The sequence below is a fragment of the Hyperolius riggenbachi genome, chromosome 2 (genome assembly GCF_040937935.1).
Source record: "Hyperolius riggenbachi isolate aHypRig1 chromosome 2, aHypRig1.pri, whole genome shotgun sequence".
Classification (NCBI taxonomy): Eukaryota; Metazoa; Chordata; class Amphibia; order Anura; family Hyperoliidae; genus Hyperolius; species Hyperolius riggenbachi.
In genome coordinates, this window is record NC_090647.1 from 55,648,115 (window position 1) to 55,665,252 (window position 17,138).

At 43.2% G+C, this 17,138-nt stretch overlaps 1 protein-coding gene across 2 annotated transcripts in view; it reads right to left on the reverse strand.

The window, feature by feature from the left end:
• Positions 1-17,138, reverse strand: part of SLC36A4 (solute carrier family 36 member 4) — a 594,695-nt gene that overhangs the window by 411,674 nt on the left and 165,883 nt on the right. For both annotated transcript variants that reach the window (XM_068264886.1, XM_068264887.1), the window contains exon 10: positions 5,743-5,912. In XM_068264886.1, coding sequence (XP_068120987.1) covers positions 5,743-5,912 — 170 coding nt within the window. The remainder of the gene's footprint in view (positions 1-5,742; positions 5,913-17,138) is intronic.

Consider the following 17,138-nt stretch of genomic DNA (forward strand, 5'->3'; position numbering starts at 1 on the left):
GTTTGCCCAGCCTTACAGAAGCTTCATCTCATAATATGCAAAACCTCAGGGAGAAGGTTTTAAGTGACTAGATAAAATTGAACTTAATGATCACAATCATTGAGGCTAGGTTTGAAGATAGGTCACCAAAATGCCTGTCATTGAAAGTACACTAGCCCAACTGTGAAGCATGGAGGTGGAGCTCCAGATTTTAGAGATCACAGGAAGACAGTTTGCACTCATCAGTTCAAAAGCTGCCTATAGGACAAGCTTAGACCTTCCAACATGACAATGATCGCAAACATGGCTCCCCATCCACTTTCACCCGGGAGCTGAACCCTACATCAACCATTTCCTCCCTGCCAGTGGACATTGCTTTCCACCCGTCTTCACCTGATAGTTAACCCAACCCCTTCTATCCTCACACAGTCAGTGGTGTGGCTCTCTACCCATTATTTCCTTCTTTCTATCCTCTGCAGCCAGAGACACTGGCAGACTGAACCTCAGAATGGGTCATCTGTGAAGAAGGTCAACAAGATGCTATTTTTTCCAACTTCCATACAAACTTAATGACATAGTATGCAGCTTGAAATTGTCCAACCAAATGTACTGCCTTTTATTTCCTTTGGCCCATTTCCAAAGCACAATTTGCATAAAAAACTACAAGCAAGTCAATAACATTTGCATGTCATTTCCTACCACTTGATGCAGATCTCCTATTTCCCAACAGTGACATTTAGTGGCCGGAAAGAGCTACTATTAAAATGCAGAGGGGTCCTTTCATGCTTTAAAAACAGACGGGTCAGAGAAAAAAAATGCAGAAGACAGGGCGAGAAGAAAGTGGGAATCCGCCAGCTTGTACCAGTGGCTTTATTTCCTGCGCTGCAGAAAGGACATCCGTGTTTGGAAATTAGTTGTTACAATATATTTTGTTAAGCCCCCTATCAGATGAACGAGACAGAATGGGGTCACTGCACAAGACTGATCTCAGAAGTAGCGAAAAAGTAGATCTCTCCCTTTCATGTCCCTCTGCGGAAAATAAGTCTTGTATTTTGCAGAATTTAAAAGCAGAGAAAAAAGAATTTGAATTGTATGATACAGCGCGAGCTGGTTTTATCATTCATTCCCGAAACACAATAGGATGAAAACTGTCAAACGTAAGGAGGCCAGACATTAACCGGCTTGCTAAGAATTGTTTTTATCCTAAACAGAGAGAGTCGAGATAAGATTTTTTTTTTAAAGTGTAAATTAAAAAGTTATGTTGCAGGGTTTTTTTTCTCCACTGTTTGCTTTCATCTATTTCAAAAAGCTCTCTTCAAACATCGAGACATTTAAAAGAATATGTACAGGCTGTAAATGAAGAATTGATTCTCAATAGCAGCTTCTGAGAAATGGTCCTTTTTGGGCAGAAAAGAGGTGGCAAAGTGGCTACAACTCTGTCATCTTGCATTGCTGGACTCCCAGGTGCAACTCATGCCCAAGACTAGAAAAACAAATCCAGAACTTGTCCCTTCCTTTAACAGGAGGCAACCAAAACGCTTTTACGCGCTCGAATCATAACTCATCTTGATTACTGAAACACCTTACTCTGTGGTCTACCAAAAACCAGACTGACACCTCTCCAGTCCTTACTAAACTCTGCTGCCTGCTTCATGCACCTCCACTCCCGTTTGTGTGATGCCACCCCTCTCTGCCAATCCCTTCATTGATTACCAATTACCCAAAGGATCCCAGTTTAAACTCCTCACACTATCATACAAAGCTCTACACAAGTGGTCCTCAAACTAAGGCCCACGGGCTGAATGCGCCCCCCTGAGGCTTTTTCACCGGCCCCCCACTATCAAATCTATTGCTTCTAGATGCTGTCCACTGCATCTTTAAATATCTGTGACCGACAAATAGAATAGCAGTGCTGGCACCACTCATCCACATGGGTCCAATTGGACTGCAGGTTATCACCTGGGTATGCTTCACTGTCTGTAGCAAAGATGTTCTTTGGGCGCCACATGAATGGCTGCTTCTCCTCCTCCGGAGGCGTTCTCCTCTGTGTTGCAGGACATACTATCTGCACATGCTGTGTTGGGGGGCATACTATCAGATTTGGTTAAATGGGAGACATAAGGGCTGCACATGTTAACAGGTAATAGTTTACACTACCTGGGCTCAATGTAATGTTTTCTACATTTTATGTATGTTCCGGCCCCCAGCAGTCTGAAGTATGTTGACCCGGCCCTTGACCGAAAAAGTTTGGGGACCCCTGCTCTACACAAACTGTCACCTCCATACATTTCCCCATTAATCTCCAGATACCTACCCTGCCGGAACCTCTGTTCCTCCCAGGAGACCTTTTTGTCCTCTAGCTTGGTCACCTCCTCTCACTTCTGCATTCAGGACTTCTCACGGGCTGTCCCTCTCCTTTGGAAACTCCCTCCCACAGCCTGTCCATCATGCCCCGAGCCTGGAAACCTTCAAACCTACTCTAAAAACACACCTTTTCAGACAAGTCTATAAGTTGCTACAGGTAGCAGTGGAAGTTCACTGCCTCATCCACTGACCTCTGTTTCCTTCCCTATTGCTTCCACCCTACTACCCTCTAGATTGTAAGCCCACAAGGGCAGTGAACTACACCTATTGTTTCTTATTTTTCTGTAATTTATAATATATACAGTATGTTTACCAATTTTAGTTATCTCACAATTAACTATGTATGTATTTGTACTTGTATTGCTGGATGTCATGATTGTAAGTCTTGAACTTCTCATGTATATACATTATGTTATCCAATATTTGATTTGTAATATGTACAGCACTATGGAAGATGTTGGCGCTATATGAATAAAAAAACAATAATACTATGCATGGAATTTGTATGCTTGAGTTTGGCAGGAACTCTGCCTCCTACCAATTCCCTAAAACTTACTGGTGGGGTAAGTGTCATTTCCTGAACACTGGTCCTGTGCTGTGTTAGGAACATCAGAATGTGAGCCCTAAATGCGAGAAAGGCAAAGACGTTGTACTCACTGCAGTAAATGCACACCACACAATTGCAGAGTAATCATATTAATACCAAAGTGAAAAAAGAGCCCAATAAAGTACATGTAGCACTGCAACCAGGGCTGTGGAGTCGGTACAAAAATCATCCGACTCCTCAGTTTATGAAACCATTCTTTCCATTCAGAGAAGAACCACAAGTTATGAATTTCCTCAGACCAGTTTCACAGCCAAACATGAGGATCAATACTCTACAAACAAGCTTCTTCAGAGCGAGAAAACTGAAAACTTGGAAAGAGCATTTTATATAAACTAGGAAGATGAAAATAATCATTTGAGTGGTATTTACTCACAGACTAACCTCTGGGGTGCTGTGGGGAAGATTTTGCATATATTAAAAGGCATAAACAAACTCCGCACATCGCTAACTCTCCGTCTCTGCGGGATGGTTGGAAATGAGAAGAAAGTCTGCGGTACAGAAGTGCTTTACTTAATTACGGACTGAACTTCTGAGTCCTCAAATCGCAGAAAGGAACTGCATTATTTGTGATGTTTTTCTTCTCATCTCTCGTGTGATGTAAGAGAACCTGTAGTATGCAAAATAGTCAGCACTCTCTTATCAATCAGATCAACAGTCGTGGTGCATTCTGTGGCTTGCAGCCGAGGTGGTGGATTATATTTTTGTTCCTATGCTTGATATTTGAGATATGGATACGGATGGGATGCTATGGTTATTTACAGGTCTGAGGCCTGGAACCCACTAGGAGTGCTTTCCTGAGCGCTTTGTGATGTGAATAACTCTTGCTAATGTAATGCTATGGGTGTGATCCCACTGGAGTGATGTGATTTTATAAAAATCCCCCATAGCATTGCATTAGCAAGAGCTTTTTCAAATTGCTAGCGCTTAGGAAAGGCTGCTAGTGGGTTTGAGCCCTAAATATTGTTTCCTTGACAAAGGTACACTCCGCTGCCCTGAAAAGTTGGAACAATTACACTTTTTTGATTGACAAGAGTTCTGACTATTTTGCATACTATATTTGACGAAGGATTTTTTACAATTCAGCACTTTGACACTTTAACAGTTAATTTGCTCGGCCGTACAACTGAGCACCCAAATGAATTTTACTTCCTTTTCTTCCCACTAATGGAGCTATTTTTTATTATTCTTTCCCCCTCCTAAACTGGCCCTACACTACAAAACATACAATGCACAATACATGCATGGGCTTATGCCTATGACAGGGATTAGATTGTGAGCCCCTCCGTGGGACAGTTAAGTGACAAGGCAATATACTGTGCAGCGCTGCGTCAGATGACGCAGTGCTACATAGATAGATCCTCCCCTCTCCTCGAGTAACGATCGCGGGCTGGCAAGCTGATCACAAAGCTCTGCATTGCTTGTTTATGGGCATTCGCGCTCGTGCAAGCTCCCGCCTAATCTCACGCATCGTGTGATGACGCCATATGCCGTGATGGAGGAAAAGGGAGCCACTCTGCAGCTGCCATCCTGCGTTAGGCGGGCGCAGAGTGATTCATTTGGAATATTGACAGATCATGGGTGCGTGGATTACTAAGGTGGGACTGTGGAACTGCACTTGGGGACCAAGAGGGTTGATAGCTGCATGTTGGGGCATGGGGGGGTGTTATTGGCTGCACTTTGTTTTATATTTACTGCATTTATAAAGCGCCAACATATTACGCAGCGCTGGACATTAGATAAGGGTACAGACAATATTAAGGGCTGACATACAGCAATAAGACAATACAGGAATACATGCAAATCAGATCATGCAGCACAGTATGAGTACAAGGTAATGCTTAGTCAGTCACTGGAGGGGAGCATGGAGATTAGGCAAGTTGAGTTCACTCAGATGCATGGCATGGGTGCACAGTAATGGAGGTGCATGATCAGGTAGGACACAAAAGGAGGAGGACCCTGCCCAAAGGCTTACAATCTAGAGGGAGAGGTAGGGACAGGAAAGGTAGGGGACCAGAGTTCAGCTGCGGGTTTAGAGCACTTGTGAGGGGTGGTAGGCCAGAGTGAAAAGGTGAGTTTTGAGGGCCTTCTTGAAGATGTTGAAGGAGGGGGCTGCCCTAATGGGTGGCGGTAGGGAGTTCCATAGTGTTGGAGCAGCTCTTGAGAAGTCCTGGTGGCGTGCATGGGACTGGGCGATGCGGGGGGCGGTCAGGCAAAGGAAAGGAGTGAGCGGCTAGGTGTGTATCTCTGAGTAAGATCGGAAATGTAGGTTGGACAGGTTTTTGTGGACAGATTTGTAGGCCAGACACAGTATCTTGAATCTGATTCTGGACTGGATAGGAAGCCAGTGGAGGGATTCACGGAGGGGAGCCACAGTGGTGGAGCGATGGGGGGAGTGGATAATTCTGGCTGCCGCATTCATGGCCACATTCATGATGGACTGCAGTGGGGCTATTCGGGTCATATGGAGACCTGACAGAAGGGCAATGCAGGACTTGGGGACTATTAACTCCTTCTGGTCCCGAAGTGCAGCTAATAACTTTGCTGGATAGACTTATACTTGAGTCATTAAAAAATTCCAGCGCAAGAGGGTCAAATATTGGGGTCAACTTATACATGAGATTGACTTACATTCATGGCTATACGGTACATATATCAGCATCAACTTAGATAGTAGCTTCTCACTGACCAGCCCCCAATCTATAATATGTCTCAGAAGTGTTCTTTTAAAATACAAATAAATGTTTTTCCAGGAAGGAGTAGGAAAGACGCCACTGAAAATTGGAGTTACTCACAGGTTAGGAAGACCAGCTGCGTCCTCACAGACAACTCACAGGCGAGCTTCCACTTTTGGGGTACTCTTGCAGTAACCAGCGGCAGGATGATCTCAGCTGGCACATAGTACTGGATGGCGTAGGTGATAAAGATGCCAAAGGAATACAGAGCCTTCACCAACTGGTATATCCTAAAGAGATGATGATATTATTTTGGATCTATGTAGAGACAGCATCTTGTATTTCTCTGTACAATAGAGGATACATGGTATACACAGGTTCAAAAACAATGATGGGCTATCCTTGAACAGATCAGCAAATGCATTGTACGTAGAGGTAGAAAATACGTATCCACATCACACAGCAGGGATAAAACACTCCGGGGGAGAGATCCCCAGCCCATTCAAACTTAAAGTGGTACGAAAAACTCTGCATTTCTTCTTTGCTCTAAAAATTATTTACAGCATAAAATCTTCTACCACAAAAAATATATAGCAGAGCAGCATTTAGACAGTTAAACACAGCTCTTCATCAATAGAAAGCTTACTGCCACATCGCAAGAGGTGCTAAACATTATCCTTGGTTTACATTCTTTCGTCTGCTACAATTAAGAGTACATTCCTGGCAGTGCTGAAAATCGGCTCTCTCTGCTGTAGAAGCAGAGAAGTGATCACCAGACAGATTTTAATATGTAAATACAGCAGCTATGCAATAGAATGCAATGGCAGCTTCCAGAGCAGATAAACTACACTTTGGGAACTTGTAATTTGTAAACAGACAATAATACTTGTGCAGAAAAGCAAATATGGTAACTGTATGGGTAATAAAAGGTAGGGAAACATGTTTTTCTTGAATGTTATGTCTGAATTTTATCCCACTTTAACCTCCCTGGCAGTATGATTATTCCCAGATCTTAGGGTTTTTTTAAAACGTTTCAAACCCTAAACTCAGTAAAAAAAAAAAATCAGGGGCTAAAAGTATTAGAGACACAGGATCAGCAGGAGAGCCAGGCAACTGGTATTATTTTAAAAGGAAAAACCCATATTCTTCTCAGTTTAGGTTCCCTTTAAAGTTGAGGATATTTCTTAACATGTGCGAGGTCCTGCAGTGGAGCTGTCAACAGTAAGCACGAGCTCCACAGACCTCGGGCATTCGGGTTCCAAATTCAGAGTAAAACTTACAGGCCGCGGCGAGAGTAGGGGCCACTTAGCTTACCCTTGTTACTGCCTATAGCGGATGCGCTCCACTTTGCGATCCATCATTTTTCATCTCTCTAATGCTTCCTCCTTCAAACCAGGAAGGAGGATGTATTGGAGTGATGTGGAAAGCAATAGAGTGCAACATGGAGTGCGTCTGCAATAGGCGGTGACAAGGGCAAGTTAATTGCCATACGCCAAACACCCCCCAAGTTTTACTTGGTATTTGGAATCCGAATGGCGGAGCTCATGAAAAGTCATCAGACAAAATGGAAGAAGAGTAAATGTGAGCAAGTTGTGTCAAAGAGTGGGGAAGAGGAGTTTATGAAAATGGATGAGGAAGGGAAGCGTATAAAGACTAAATCAAGTGTGCGACCATCAACATAGACCCCTGTGGGGAAGCATTGTGTGTGAGGTCTAGCGAGGAGGAGGTGAGTGACAGGAACTTGGATACAGCACAGTTGTTAGTGTCAATAGAGAGAGAAGTGATCAATAGGACTAGTCGTTTAGAAAGTGCATTTGGATCAGTAGAAAGAAATGCCGGGAAGTTTGCCCAGCAGAGCATGAGAAGCTGAGCAGCAGAAATACTCTGCAGAAGAGAATGAGGTAAAATTTACACAAGGCTCAGAAACGTTGGGAAATTTACATACTTCCAACAACAAATCAGTCACTGTCAGTTCTCTACGACTTCAGCACATCGCTAGCACAGAGTTTTATTGTCAATGTCTTTCAGAAAATACATCTCCTACCTGACGCCTTCTAGAAGCCCATTTTTAACACCAAATAAAAGCCTTGTTGTTTTTTTAACATCAAAAGCACCTATTGTAAATTCTGGCGTATAAGACTACTTTTTAACCCTTGAAAATCATCTGAGAAGTCAGGAGTCGTCTTATCCGCTGGGTGTCATTGATGCCGGGTGATACGCCCTATCCTGTTACCGCCTCTCAGATCTCGCTGCTGAGGACTGTAGTGAAGCGGCACATGTGCGAGATCTGAGAGGCGGAGAAGGAGGTAAATAGGACACAAGGGTGGGTCAGAAGGGTGAAAGAGGCGTGTTGTATGGGCACAGCGCAATTTATTCACCATGCCACTCTGATAAACAGGGAGAAAAGGAGAGCTGACCAATCCACTTAGGGAGAGGGAGAGTTGACCAATCCAACCAGTCAATCGCCTAAATACTGTTATATACTGGGTACCACAGCACCAGTATCTGTTCATACATAACACCAGTATATGTTTATTTAATTTTTATTTGGTGTGCGTTGGAAGAGGGGTAGTCTTATAGAGCGAGTATATCCAGGGGTGTAATGAGAAATCACTGGGCCCCCCTGCGAAAATGTGGATGCCCCCCCCCCTCATAGGTGTCAAATAATCGCAATGGGGCAGCGTTTCCCTATAAATTAATCGTAAAGTGGGCAGTATTTCACCAGAAAATAATTGTGAAGTGGGCAGCATTCACTAGAAAATCGTAATGTGGGCAGCATTCACCAGAAAATCGTAATGTGGGCAGCAGTCACCATCAAAAACAGACAGAAGTCTCCTCTCCCGGCCTCTGGCGGGCAGCTCCCCAGACGATCCTCCTGAAGCAAATCTCCCGCGCTGAAAGGCAGAGAGCAGGACTACGGGAAGATGGCGCCCGAAGCCCTGTACTGGAGACACTAAGTCTCCAGTGCAGGGCTTCAGACGCCATCTTTCCGTAGCCCTGCTCTGCCTCCCGGTAGACTGCGGGCTGCAGGGAATGAACTGGCGTGGCGTCTAGTAGATGAGAAGATGAATGGACAACGCACAGAGGTATGTGGATCCAGCATGAATAAACCTTGGTGCTTACCTTAGGTACCAAACAAGGGAGTACTCCCCTATTGGAGGACTAGTAACTTGCCTTTAAAACATAACGTTTAATAAGTCAAAATTAAAATCTAAAGCCTACTACTCTCTTATAAATTAAAATGACAAATCCACACTCTATTACATAGTCTGGGTCAGCACTCAAGCACCCTCTATAGAACAGTTCCCCAACCCTGATCTCAAGGCCCACCAACAGTACAGGTGAGGTAACTAGTGTCTCAGCAGAGCTGATTAACTACCTCTGTGGATTTCCACAAAACATGCACCGTTTTTGGGCCTTAAGGCAGGGTTGGGGAACAATGCTCTATATTATTGGGACCTGTCATTAAAGACCTATCCATGCCAGCCTGACTACGTACTAAATTAAGCACACACACAAAAAACACCCTACATGTTTCACTACAATGTAGGGCTTTGTCAGGGGTATACAAAATAAAAGTGCAATTGTGAGGGTGCAAACATATAAACACAGATCAGTCATTCTGTACATAACTGGAACCTAGTGTTTGGATCCAGGCTAGACCAATAGCAGCGAGAATGTGGTGCAGATAGCGGCAGCAGGGTTACATTAACTGATGCAAGTGTTAGCCGTAAGTATGTGTGTGGTGGGGGGAGGGGGGGTTGTTAGGGTTATTCATTAAGTTGTTTTGACTACAGTATTATCGTTCATGCAATCTATGTACTGTCTGTTATACAGTGCCACGGAAGATGATGGCATTCTATAAATCAATATAATGACAATGTGTGTAGGAAGACCAGGAGACCATCAGGATTGTGTGTTTCTTCAGGCATATATAGAGTCATTAATCAGACCTCAGCATGTGTGAAGAGTTTCTGAAACGCATCATGTTTATAGGTTGCTTCATGCTGAAGGAAAATAGCAGAGTAAGTACTAAGTATGATTAACAGCCCAGCAAGGAGCTACAAAAACTGGATTCAGTGAAAACGAAGAACTTGCATTTCCCGGGCCCTCGAGGGCTTCCCTATTCCTTCATCTGCACAGCAGTTCCTCAAAATGTAAAGTAATGTATGCAGGAAATGAGGAAATGTGGAAATTCACAGCCGTATATGAAAGACATACGAGGGAAAGGTGGAGCAGTGTAGGTTTTGCCGTTACAGTGGTTTGCAAAAGTATTCGGCCCCCTTGTCGTTTTCCACATTTTGTCACATTACTGCCACAAACATGAATCAATTTTATTAGAATTCCACATGAAAGACCAATACAAAGTGGTGTACATGTGAGAAGTGGAACGAAAGTCATACATGATTCCAAACATTTTTTACAAATAAATAACTGCAAAGTTGGGTGTGCATAATTATTTAGCCCCCTGAGTCAATACTTTGTAGAACCACCTTTTGCTGCAATTACAGCTGCCAGTCTTATAGGGTATGTCTCTACCAGCTTTGCACATCTAGAGACTGAAATCCTTGCCCATTCTTCTTTGCAAAACAGCTCCAGCTCAGTCAGATTAGATGGACAGCGTTTGTGAACAGCAGTTTTCAGATCTTGCCACAGATTCTCGATTGGATTTAGATCTGGACTTAGACTGGGCCAAACACATGGATAGGTTTTGTTTTAAACCATCCCATTGTTGCCCTGGCTTTATGTTTAGGGTCATTGTCCTGCTGGAAGGTGAACCTCCGCCCCAGTCTCAAGTCTTTTGCAGTCTCCAAGAGGTTTTCTTCCAAGATTGCCCTGTATTTGGCTCCATCCATCTTCCCATCAACTCTGACCAGCTTCCCTGTCCCTGCTGAAGAGAAGCACCCCCAGAGCATGATACTGCCACCACCATATTTGACAGTGGGGATGGTGTGTTTAGTGTGATGTGCAGTGTTAGTTTTCCACCACACAAAGCGTTTTGCATTTTGGCCAAAAAGTTCAGTTTTGGTCTCATCTGACCAGAGCACCTTCTTCCACAGGTTTGCTGTGTCCCCCACATGGCTTGTGGCAAACTGCAAACAGGACTTCTTATGCTCTTCTGTTAACAATGGCTTTCTTCTTGCCACTCTTCCATAAAGGCCAATTTTGTGCAGTGCATGACTAATAGTTGTCCTATGGACAGATTCCCCCACCTGAGCTGTAGATCTCTGCAGTTCGTCCAGAGTCACCATGGGCCTCTTGACTGCATTTTTGATCAGCGCTCTCCTTGTTCGGCCTGTGAGTTTAGGTGGACGGCCTTGTCTTGGTAGGTTTACAGTTGTGCCATACTCCTTCCATTTCTGAATGATCGTTTGAACAGTGCTCCGTGGGATGTTCAAGGCTTTGAAAATCTTTTTGTAGCCTAAGACTGCTTTAAATTTCTCAATAACTTTATCCCTGACCTGTCTGGTGTGTTCTTTGGACTTCATGGTGTTGTTGCTCCCAATATTCTCTTAGACAACCTCTGAGGTCGTCACAGAGCAGCTGTATTTGTACTGACATTAGATTACACACAGGTGCACTCTATTTAGCCATTAGCACTCATCAGGCAATGTCTATGGTCAACTGACTGCACTCAGACCAAAGGGGGCTGAATAATTATGCACACCCCACTTTGCAGTTATTGATTTGTAGTAAATGTTTGGAATCATGTATGATTTTCGCTCCACTTCTCACATGTACACCACTTTGTATTGGTCTTTCATGTGGAATTCCAATAAAATTGATTCATGTTTGTGGCAGTAATGTGACAAAATGTGGAAAACTTCAAGGGGGCCGAATACTTTTGCAAGCCACTGTATATAAGATGTACCAGTGTACAATATACTATAATACTTGATCATTTCATTTCCAATGAAAGCTTCTTTATTTGTATAAAAAGAATTAAAACGGTGCGGGGGAGCTTGTAGCCGGTCACAATGGCCATTTCACGTGCAGTACGCTTGTTCACATGGGTGTAACATAAATATTTACCTTCCCTTCTCCAGCGCAGGCGCAGTAGCGGCATTCCGACAGGCTCCGGCAGGCGTACGAGAGATACCGGCGCCGGAGACTTGGGCACAGGACACAGCCTGTATATGGCTGATCCTGCTGCCGCACAAGTCCGGGCCGTGTTAATTACTATTCCCCCTCCAGGCCGACATGGATAGTGGGGGAATGAAATAATTTAGCTTCCAGCAACTGTTTTAAAAGCAACTTCAGCTCCGTCTTCTGACGGCGCTGAAGTTACTCCCTGTGCCTGCTATAGCCGTAGCTCCTATTACGGCCTATGGTGGCGCTGGCTGCGCCCAAGTCTCCTGCGCTGCTGCGCCCAAGCGCTGGATTTGAAGTGTTCGTCTGCCAGCACCTGCACAGTAGCGCGGACCCGATCGGGCTTGGCTATTTGAGTCAGAGCCCATCGGAAAACCGTTATTGCGCCTGCACTGGAGCCGGGAAGATGAATATTGCAGGCGGAGGATGAATAGGAATGGGGGGGGGGGGGGGGGGAAGTCTCATTAGGATCCAGAGGCTTTTCCCTCTCTAGGTAAGTGCCCCCCAGGGGGTGTTTTTTTTCCTTACAGATTCTCTTTAAAAATGAAGGGAATTCCAACACAACCACTAGTGTGTTTGGCTAAGCTACATTCACACCTTAAAGAGACACTGAAGCGAAAAAAAAATGATGATATTATGAATTGTATGTGTAGTACAGCTAAGAAATAAAACATTAAGATCAGATACATCGGTTTAATTGTTTCCAGTACAGGAAGATTTAAGAAACTCCAGTTGTTATCTCTATACAAAAAAGCCATTAAGCTCTACGACTTTCAAAGTCGTGGAGAGGGCTGTTTTCTGACTTTTATTATCTCAACTGTTAGTTAATTTTTTACTTTTCCTCTGCCAGAGGAGAGGTCATTAGTTCACAGACTGCTCTGAAAGAATCATTTTGAATGCTGAGTGTTGTGTATTCTGCACATATTAGAGAATGATGCAATGTTAGAAAACACACTATATATCTGAAAATAAAAATATGAGAATATTTTCTTTGCTGCTAATCTTCTATTAATTATTCATAGTACACAACCAATTCATTATATCATATATTTTTTTTCGCTTCAGTGTCTCTTTAAAAATTGTCAACAGATACTGTCATTCCTGATAATTTTGGGTGACAGTAAAGTCTTCCACATTAGGCTCCCTGGCGTTATGATTATTTCTGGATTTTAGGGTCAAAAAGCGGTACAATTTTTTCACGAGCTTTAAGAGCCTACAAGCAGGGGGGAAAAATCATACCACAGTGCGATCTGTGGCAGCCCCTGCACTTACCTCCCTAGGATCCAGTTGAAATGAAACGAGTTGAAATGCCCGTTGTGCTGCCCTGTCTCTGCATACCTCCTGGTGGCTACCACAAGTCAGGCTCGAGATTACAGCTCCTGGCTTCTTTTTTCCACCCTCAGCCTGACTCGGGGTTACCACCAAGGAGGTTAAGGTCAAAGATTGTCGACTGAGACTCTTACAAATAGCTAAACTGAATTCTCCATTGGGCCGGCCATATCTTTTTTTTTTTTCTCAGAAATGACGTCAATAGCTTTCAGTAGTGTCAGCATCACACCTGAAACAAGCATGGTGAATTAATCAAAGCACCTGATCAGTGACCTGGAAATGGGAATATACTCCCAAAACGAAAAGGTCAATAACTTTTCTCAGTTAGGCTCAGCGCTTTTTGAAGCGATTTTTCTAGGCATGTGCCTAGCGATTTTCTAAGCCTGCCTAGCGATTTTTGGAGTGTTTTGGTGTAGCTTTTTTTTATTTTTTTCTTACAGTAGAGCTGTAACTGAACAGCTTCTATAACAAAACCGCTTGGAAAATCTCTCTGATCTAGCGCTTTTCAGAGCGATTTTTCACTTACCTATACATAATATTGAGGCTGAATCGCCTCAGAAATCAGCAGAAATGCTGCAGGACCCGCGTTTGCGTTTGGGGGAGAAAATCACATCGCTCTGGTGTGCTCCATCCCATTCAAATACATTAGCCAAGCACTTTTCAAAGCGCTGGCATTTCAAAAAGCGCTCAGAAGTGCTCTTGGTGTGCACCAGCCCATACATAAAAACAGCAATCCCACATAGGCCTCAATTCACTAAGAAGTTTAGACTAGTCTACTGATGGTTTTCAGTCTACTGATGGTTTGGTGTAATGTTTTATGCTGGGCATACATGGGTCGATTTTGCCGCTCGATTCCGCGCCCGATTGTTCTGCGCTCGATTCTCTTATCTTCCATTCGTTTTACTTATCTTTTTCCATTGTACTCCATGCAGAATCGAGCACGGAAACGATTGGGCAGGAGATCGGACATGTGGGAAATTATCTATCGAGCCATCTAAATGGCTCAGAATCGAGCCGTGTATTCCCAGCATTAGACCTGTCTTTAGACCTGGTCTAACATTCAGTAATTACACAATTCACAAAGGCAAACAAGGAGTAACCACGCCCACTTTTTCTGACAGAGATTAGACCAGCTGATTTCTTGTAGGTAAAGTAATTCTATGAGGTATTTTAGATGTGAGGATGAAACCTTTTGAATTAATTATGCAGGAGTTTAATTGTATGCAGATGAGAGCTCATCAGAGGAGAAAGACGTCCGTTATAGCTACTTGTTTGTGAATTGCATCTTTTGATCATTTCCCCTCCTTTACCCACCTAATTACCAAATGGTTTAGACCAGGTCTAAAAACAGGTCTAAAACATTTGGAAATTGTGAATTCCCCTTTGATGCAACTTACCAAACCATCCGTAGACTAGTCTAAACTGCTTAGCGAGTTGAGGCCTATAGTCTACCTGTGTACAAAGCAAGACAAGGATAACATAGCTTATGCCCCAGTTCACACGGGCAACCTCAGGCGGGGGGCGGTTCACTTAGTTTCCGACGCTGGCCAATGGAAGCTCAGAAACGACGTGCAAATGGGGGCATCATTTACTATCATCACGCTGCATGCAGTGTTTGGAAAGGATGACTGGGTTCTGAGATTGGGGCCGTGCAAACGTGGTAATCGCACAAACAATGGTAAACGATAATGACCGTACGGCATCATCGGTAAAAGAAGAGCTTTTTATTCATTTTGGATGGAAGCAGTTCTGTAAAAATAAAAAAAATAAAAACACGATGTAGGCAAAAATGATGTGGGAACCGTCCGTGTGAACCAGCTCTATCTCTAGTCATTGGCAAATGTAAAAATTGCTGCTGAACGGTGGCATAGTGGTTAGCGCTCTCGCCTCGCAGCGTTGAGTCCCCAGTTCAAATCCCAGCCAGGATACTATCTGCACGGAGTTTGTATGTTCTCTCCATGTCTGTGTGGGTTTCCTCCCAACATTCAGGTTTCCTCCCACATTCCAAGAACATACAGATAAGTTAATTTGCTCCCCCCTAAATTGCACTAGACTGCAACACATACTGTACATGACACGATACACACATAAGGGGCATGGAGAAGGACACAAGGAGGACACAAGGGGACACAAAGGGGCATGGAGAAGGACAAAAGGAGGACAGATGCGTAAACAAGGGAGACAGAGGAGGACACAGGGAGACACGAGGTACAAGGGGGCATGAGGTACAAAGGGGGCAGAATCCACAAGATGCACCTTCACCATGGATGCACCAGGTTTAGAATATACTGTATATTTTTTCCCCTGGTGTTTGTCCTCTAAACCTAGGTGTGTCTTATAGTCAGAAACGTCTTATAGTCCGTAAAATACGGTACTCTGTACAGCGCTGCAGAAGATTTAGGCGCCATATAAATACTAAATAATAATAATAACAATGTTGCTTTAACTATTCCCCCCATTGTTTATAACTGAAAAAAAAATTCTGCCTGGAGTTAATATGACATACCTAATACATTACAAGTTTCCGATACTGCTATAATTCCAGCAGCATTATGATCTGCATTAGAGTCCTCTGGGTAAAAAAACCCGAAACACTCACAGACATCTAATGAGACTAACACTTAGCATGATGTACAAAGCAGCTTCTCTGTTTAAAAAAAATACTAAGCTCTCATACAAATGTCTTACTCTCAGCAGTTTAAATTGTATTCATTATGAGCAAAAAGGAACAAAAGGTGCTGAAACTTTTTAAAATATTGAAGTAATGTACAAAACAAAAAACTAATTTTTTTTTTGCAACCCAGCAGAAGTCAACAAGGGAGCAGTAAATGTGAGCGCCTGCTAGCAGCAGAAGTCTGGTCGCCAGCATAGGCCCCTTAAAGAAATATCGGTAATGAGGGGAAATTTGGGTGCCTGTGGGCCACCCGCAATGCACAATATGGCAACATATAGCAGGCATATTTAGCACTGCAGGTGGCCCCGACGCCCAATATTTACCGGGAGACCAGTGCTACGGGGAGGGACACAAATGACTTCTATGGACTGGAAGAAACTCCAGGTAATTAAAGAAAGATTTAAAGGCTACTAAGCACCCTTTCTTTCTATGGAATCTCTCCTGGTTGTAATAGTTATAGGAGCTGCCATGTTCCCCTCCCCTTGTATATTTACAGAAGTCACAGATGCTATCTTCACTTGAGTTATCTCCCAGGTAATTTTTTATCTTATCTTTAAACAACATTTTCAGCATTTTACAATTAAGAAAGTACTCAAAAGTTGGTGAAAAAGTACTGTCAAATTTATTTTGAGTACTTTTCTTGCTGGTGGCTTAAAGGGCATTTTATGACAAGTTGTGAAAATATAACCTAGGAGAAAATTCAGGAGAAAAAGTGAATTGCATATGGGCCTTACTGTCTGTTCAAATCCAGCTAAATGCAGTCAGATTGATTGGGTGGTGCTTCATGATAATGATGAACAATGACCGAAAACATACAGCCAAAGCAACCCAGGCGTTTATTAATGCAAAGAAATGGAAAATTCTTGAAAAGCCAAGTCAGTCACCTGGGCCATATGCAATTCCCTTTTTCACCTGAGTTTTCTACCAGGTGATATTTTTAAACTTGTCAATATAATGCTTTTAAACCACCAAAAAGCGAGAAAATGCTCAAAAAAATTTTAATATGACTTTTTTAGCTACTTTTTGGTACTTTTTTAGTTAAAAAGTACAGGAAAACTATTTTAAAATCAAAGATGAAAAATTATCTCCTAGGAGGTGAAAAAGTGAATAGCATATGGCCCTTTGGCTATTATTCATAAAAGCAGTGCGGTAAAAGAAAATCTTTGCGGGAAAATACTGCATTCGGTAGTTTAGACTTCTGTGTGCTCATTCATAAACATGTTTACAGTTGCGATACAAGTTCAGTATTTTCCCGAAGTAGGCTGGCGGTATGTTTGTGTAACATGAGAAGCTGCCGAGTTGATACATTTTCTCTTCCAGAGACAGCGTTACTACAGAAGAGGCAGGCCCAGCATCCCTTTAAACGTGCATTTTTTTAAAAAACTGCTTCTGTTTGCGCTGAATCTGTCTATTAGTTTTTCTA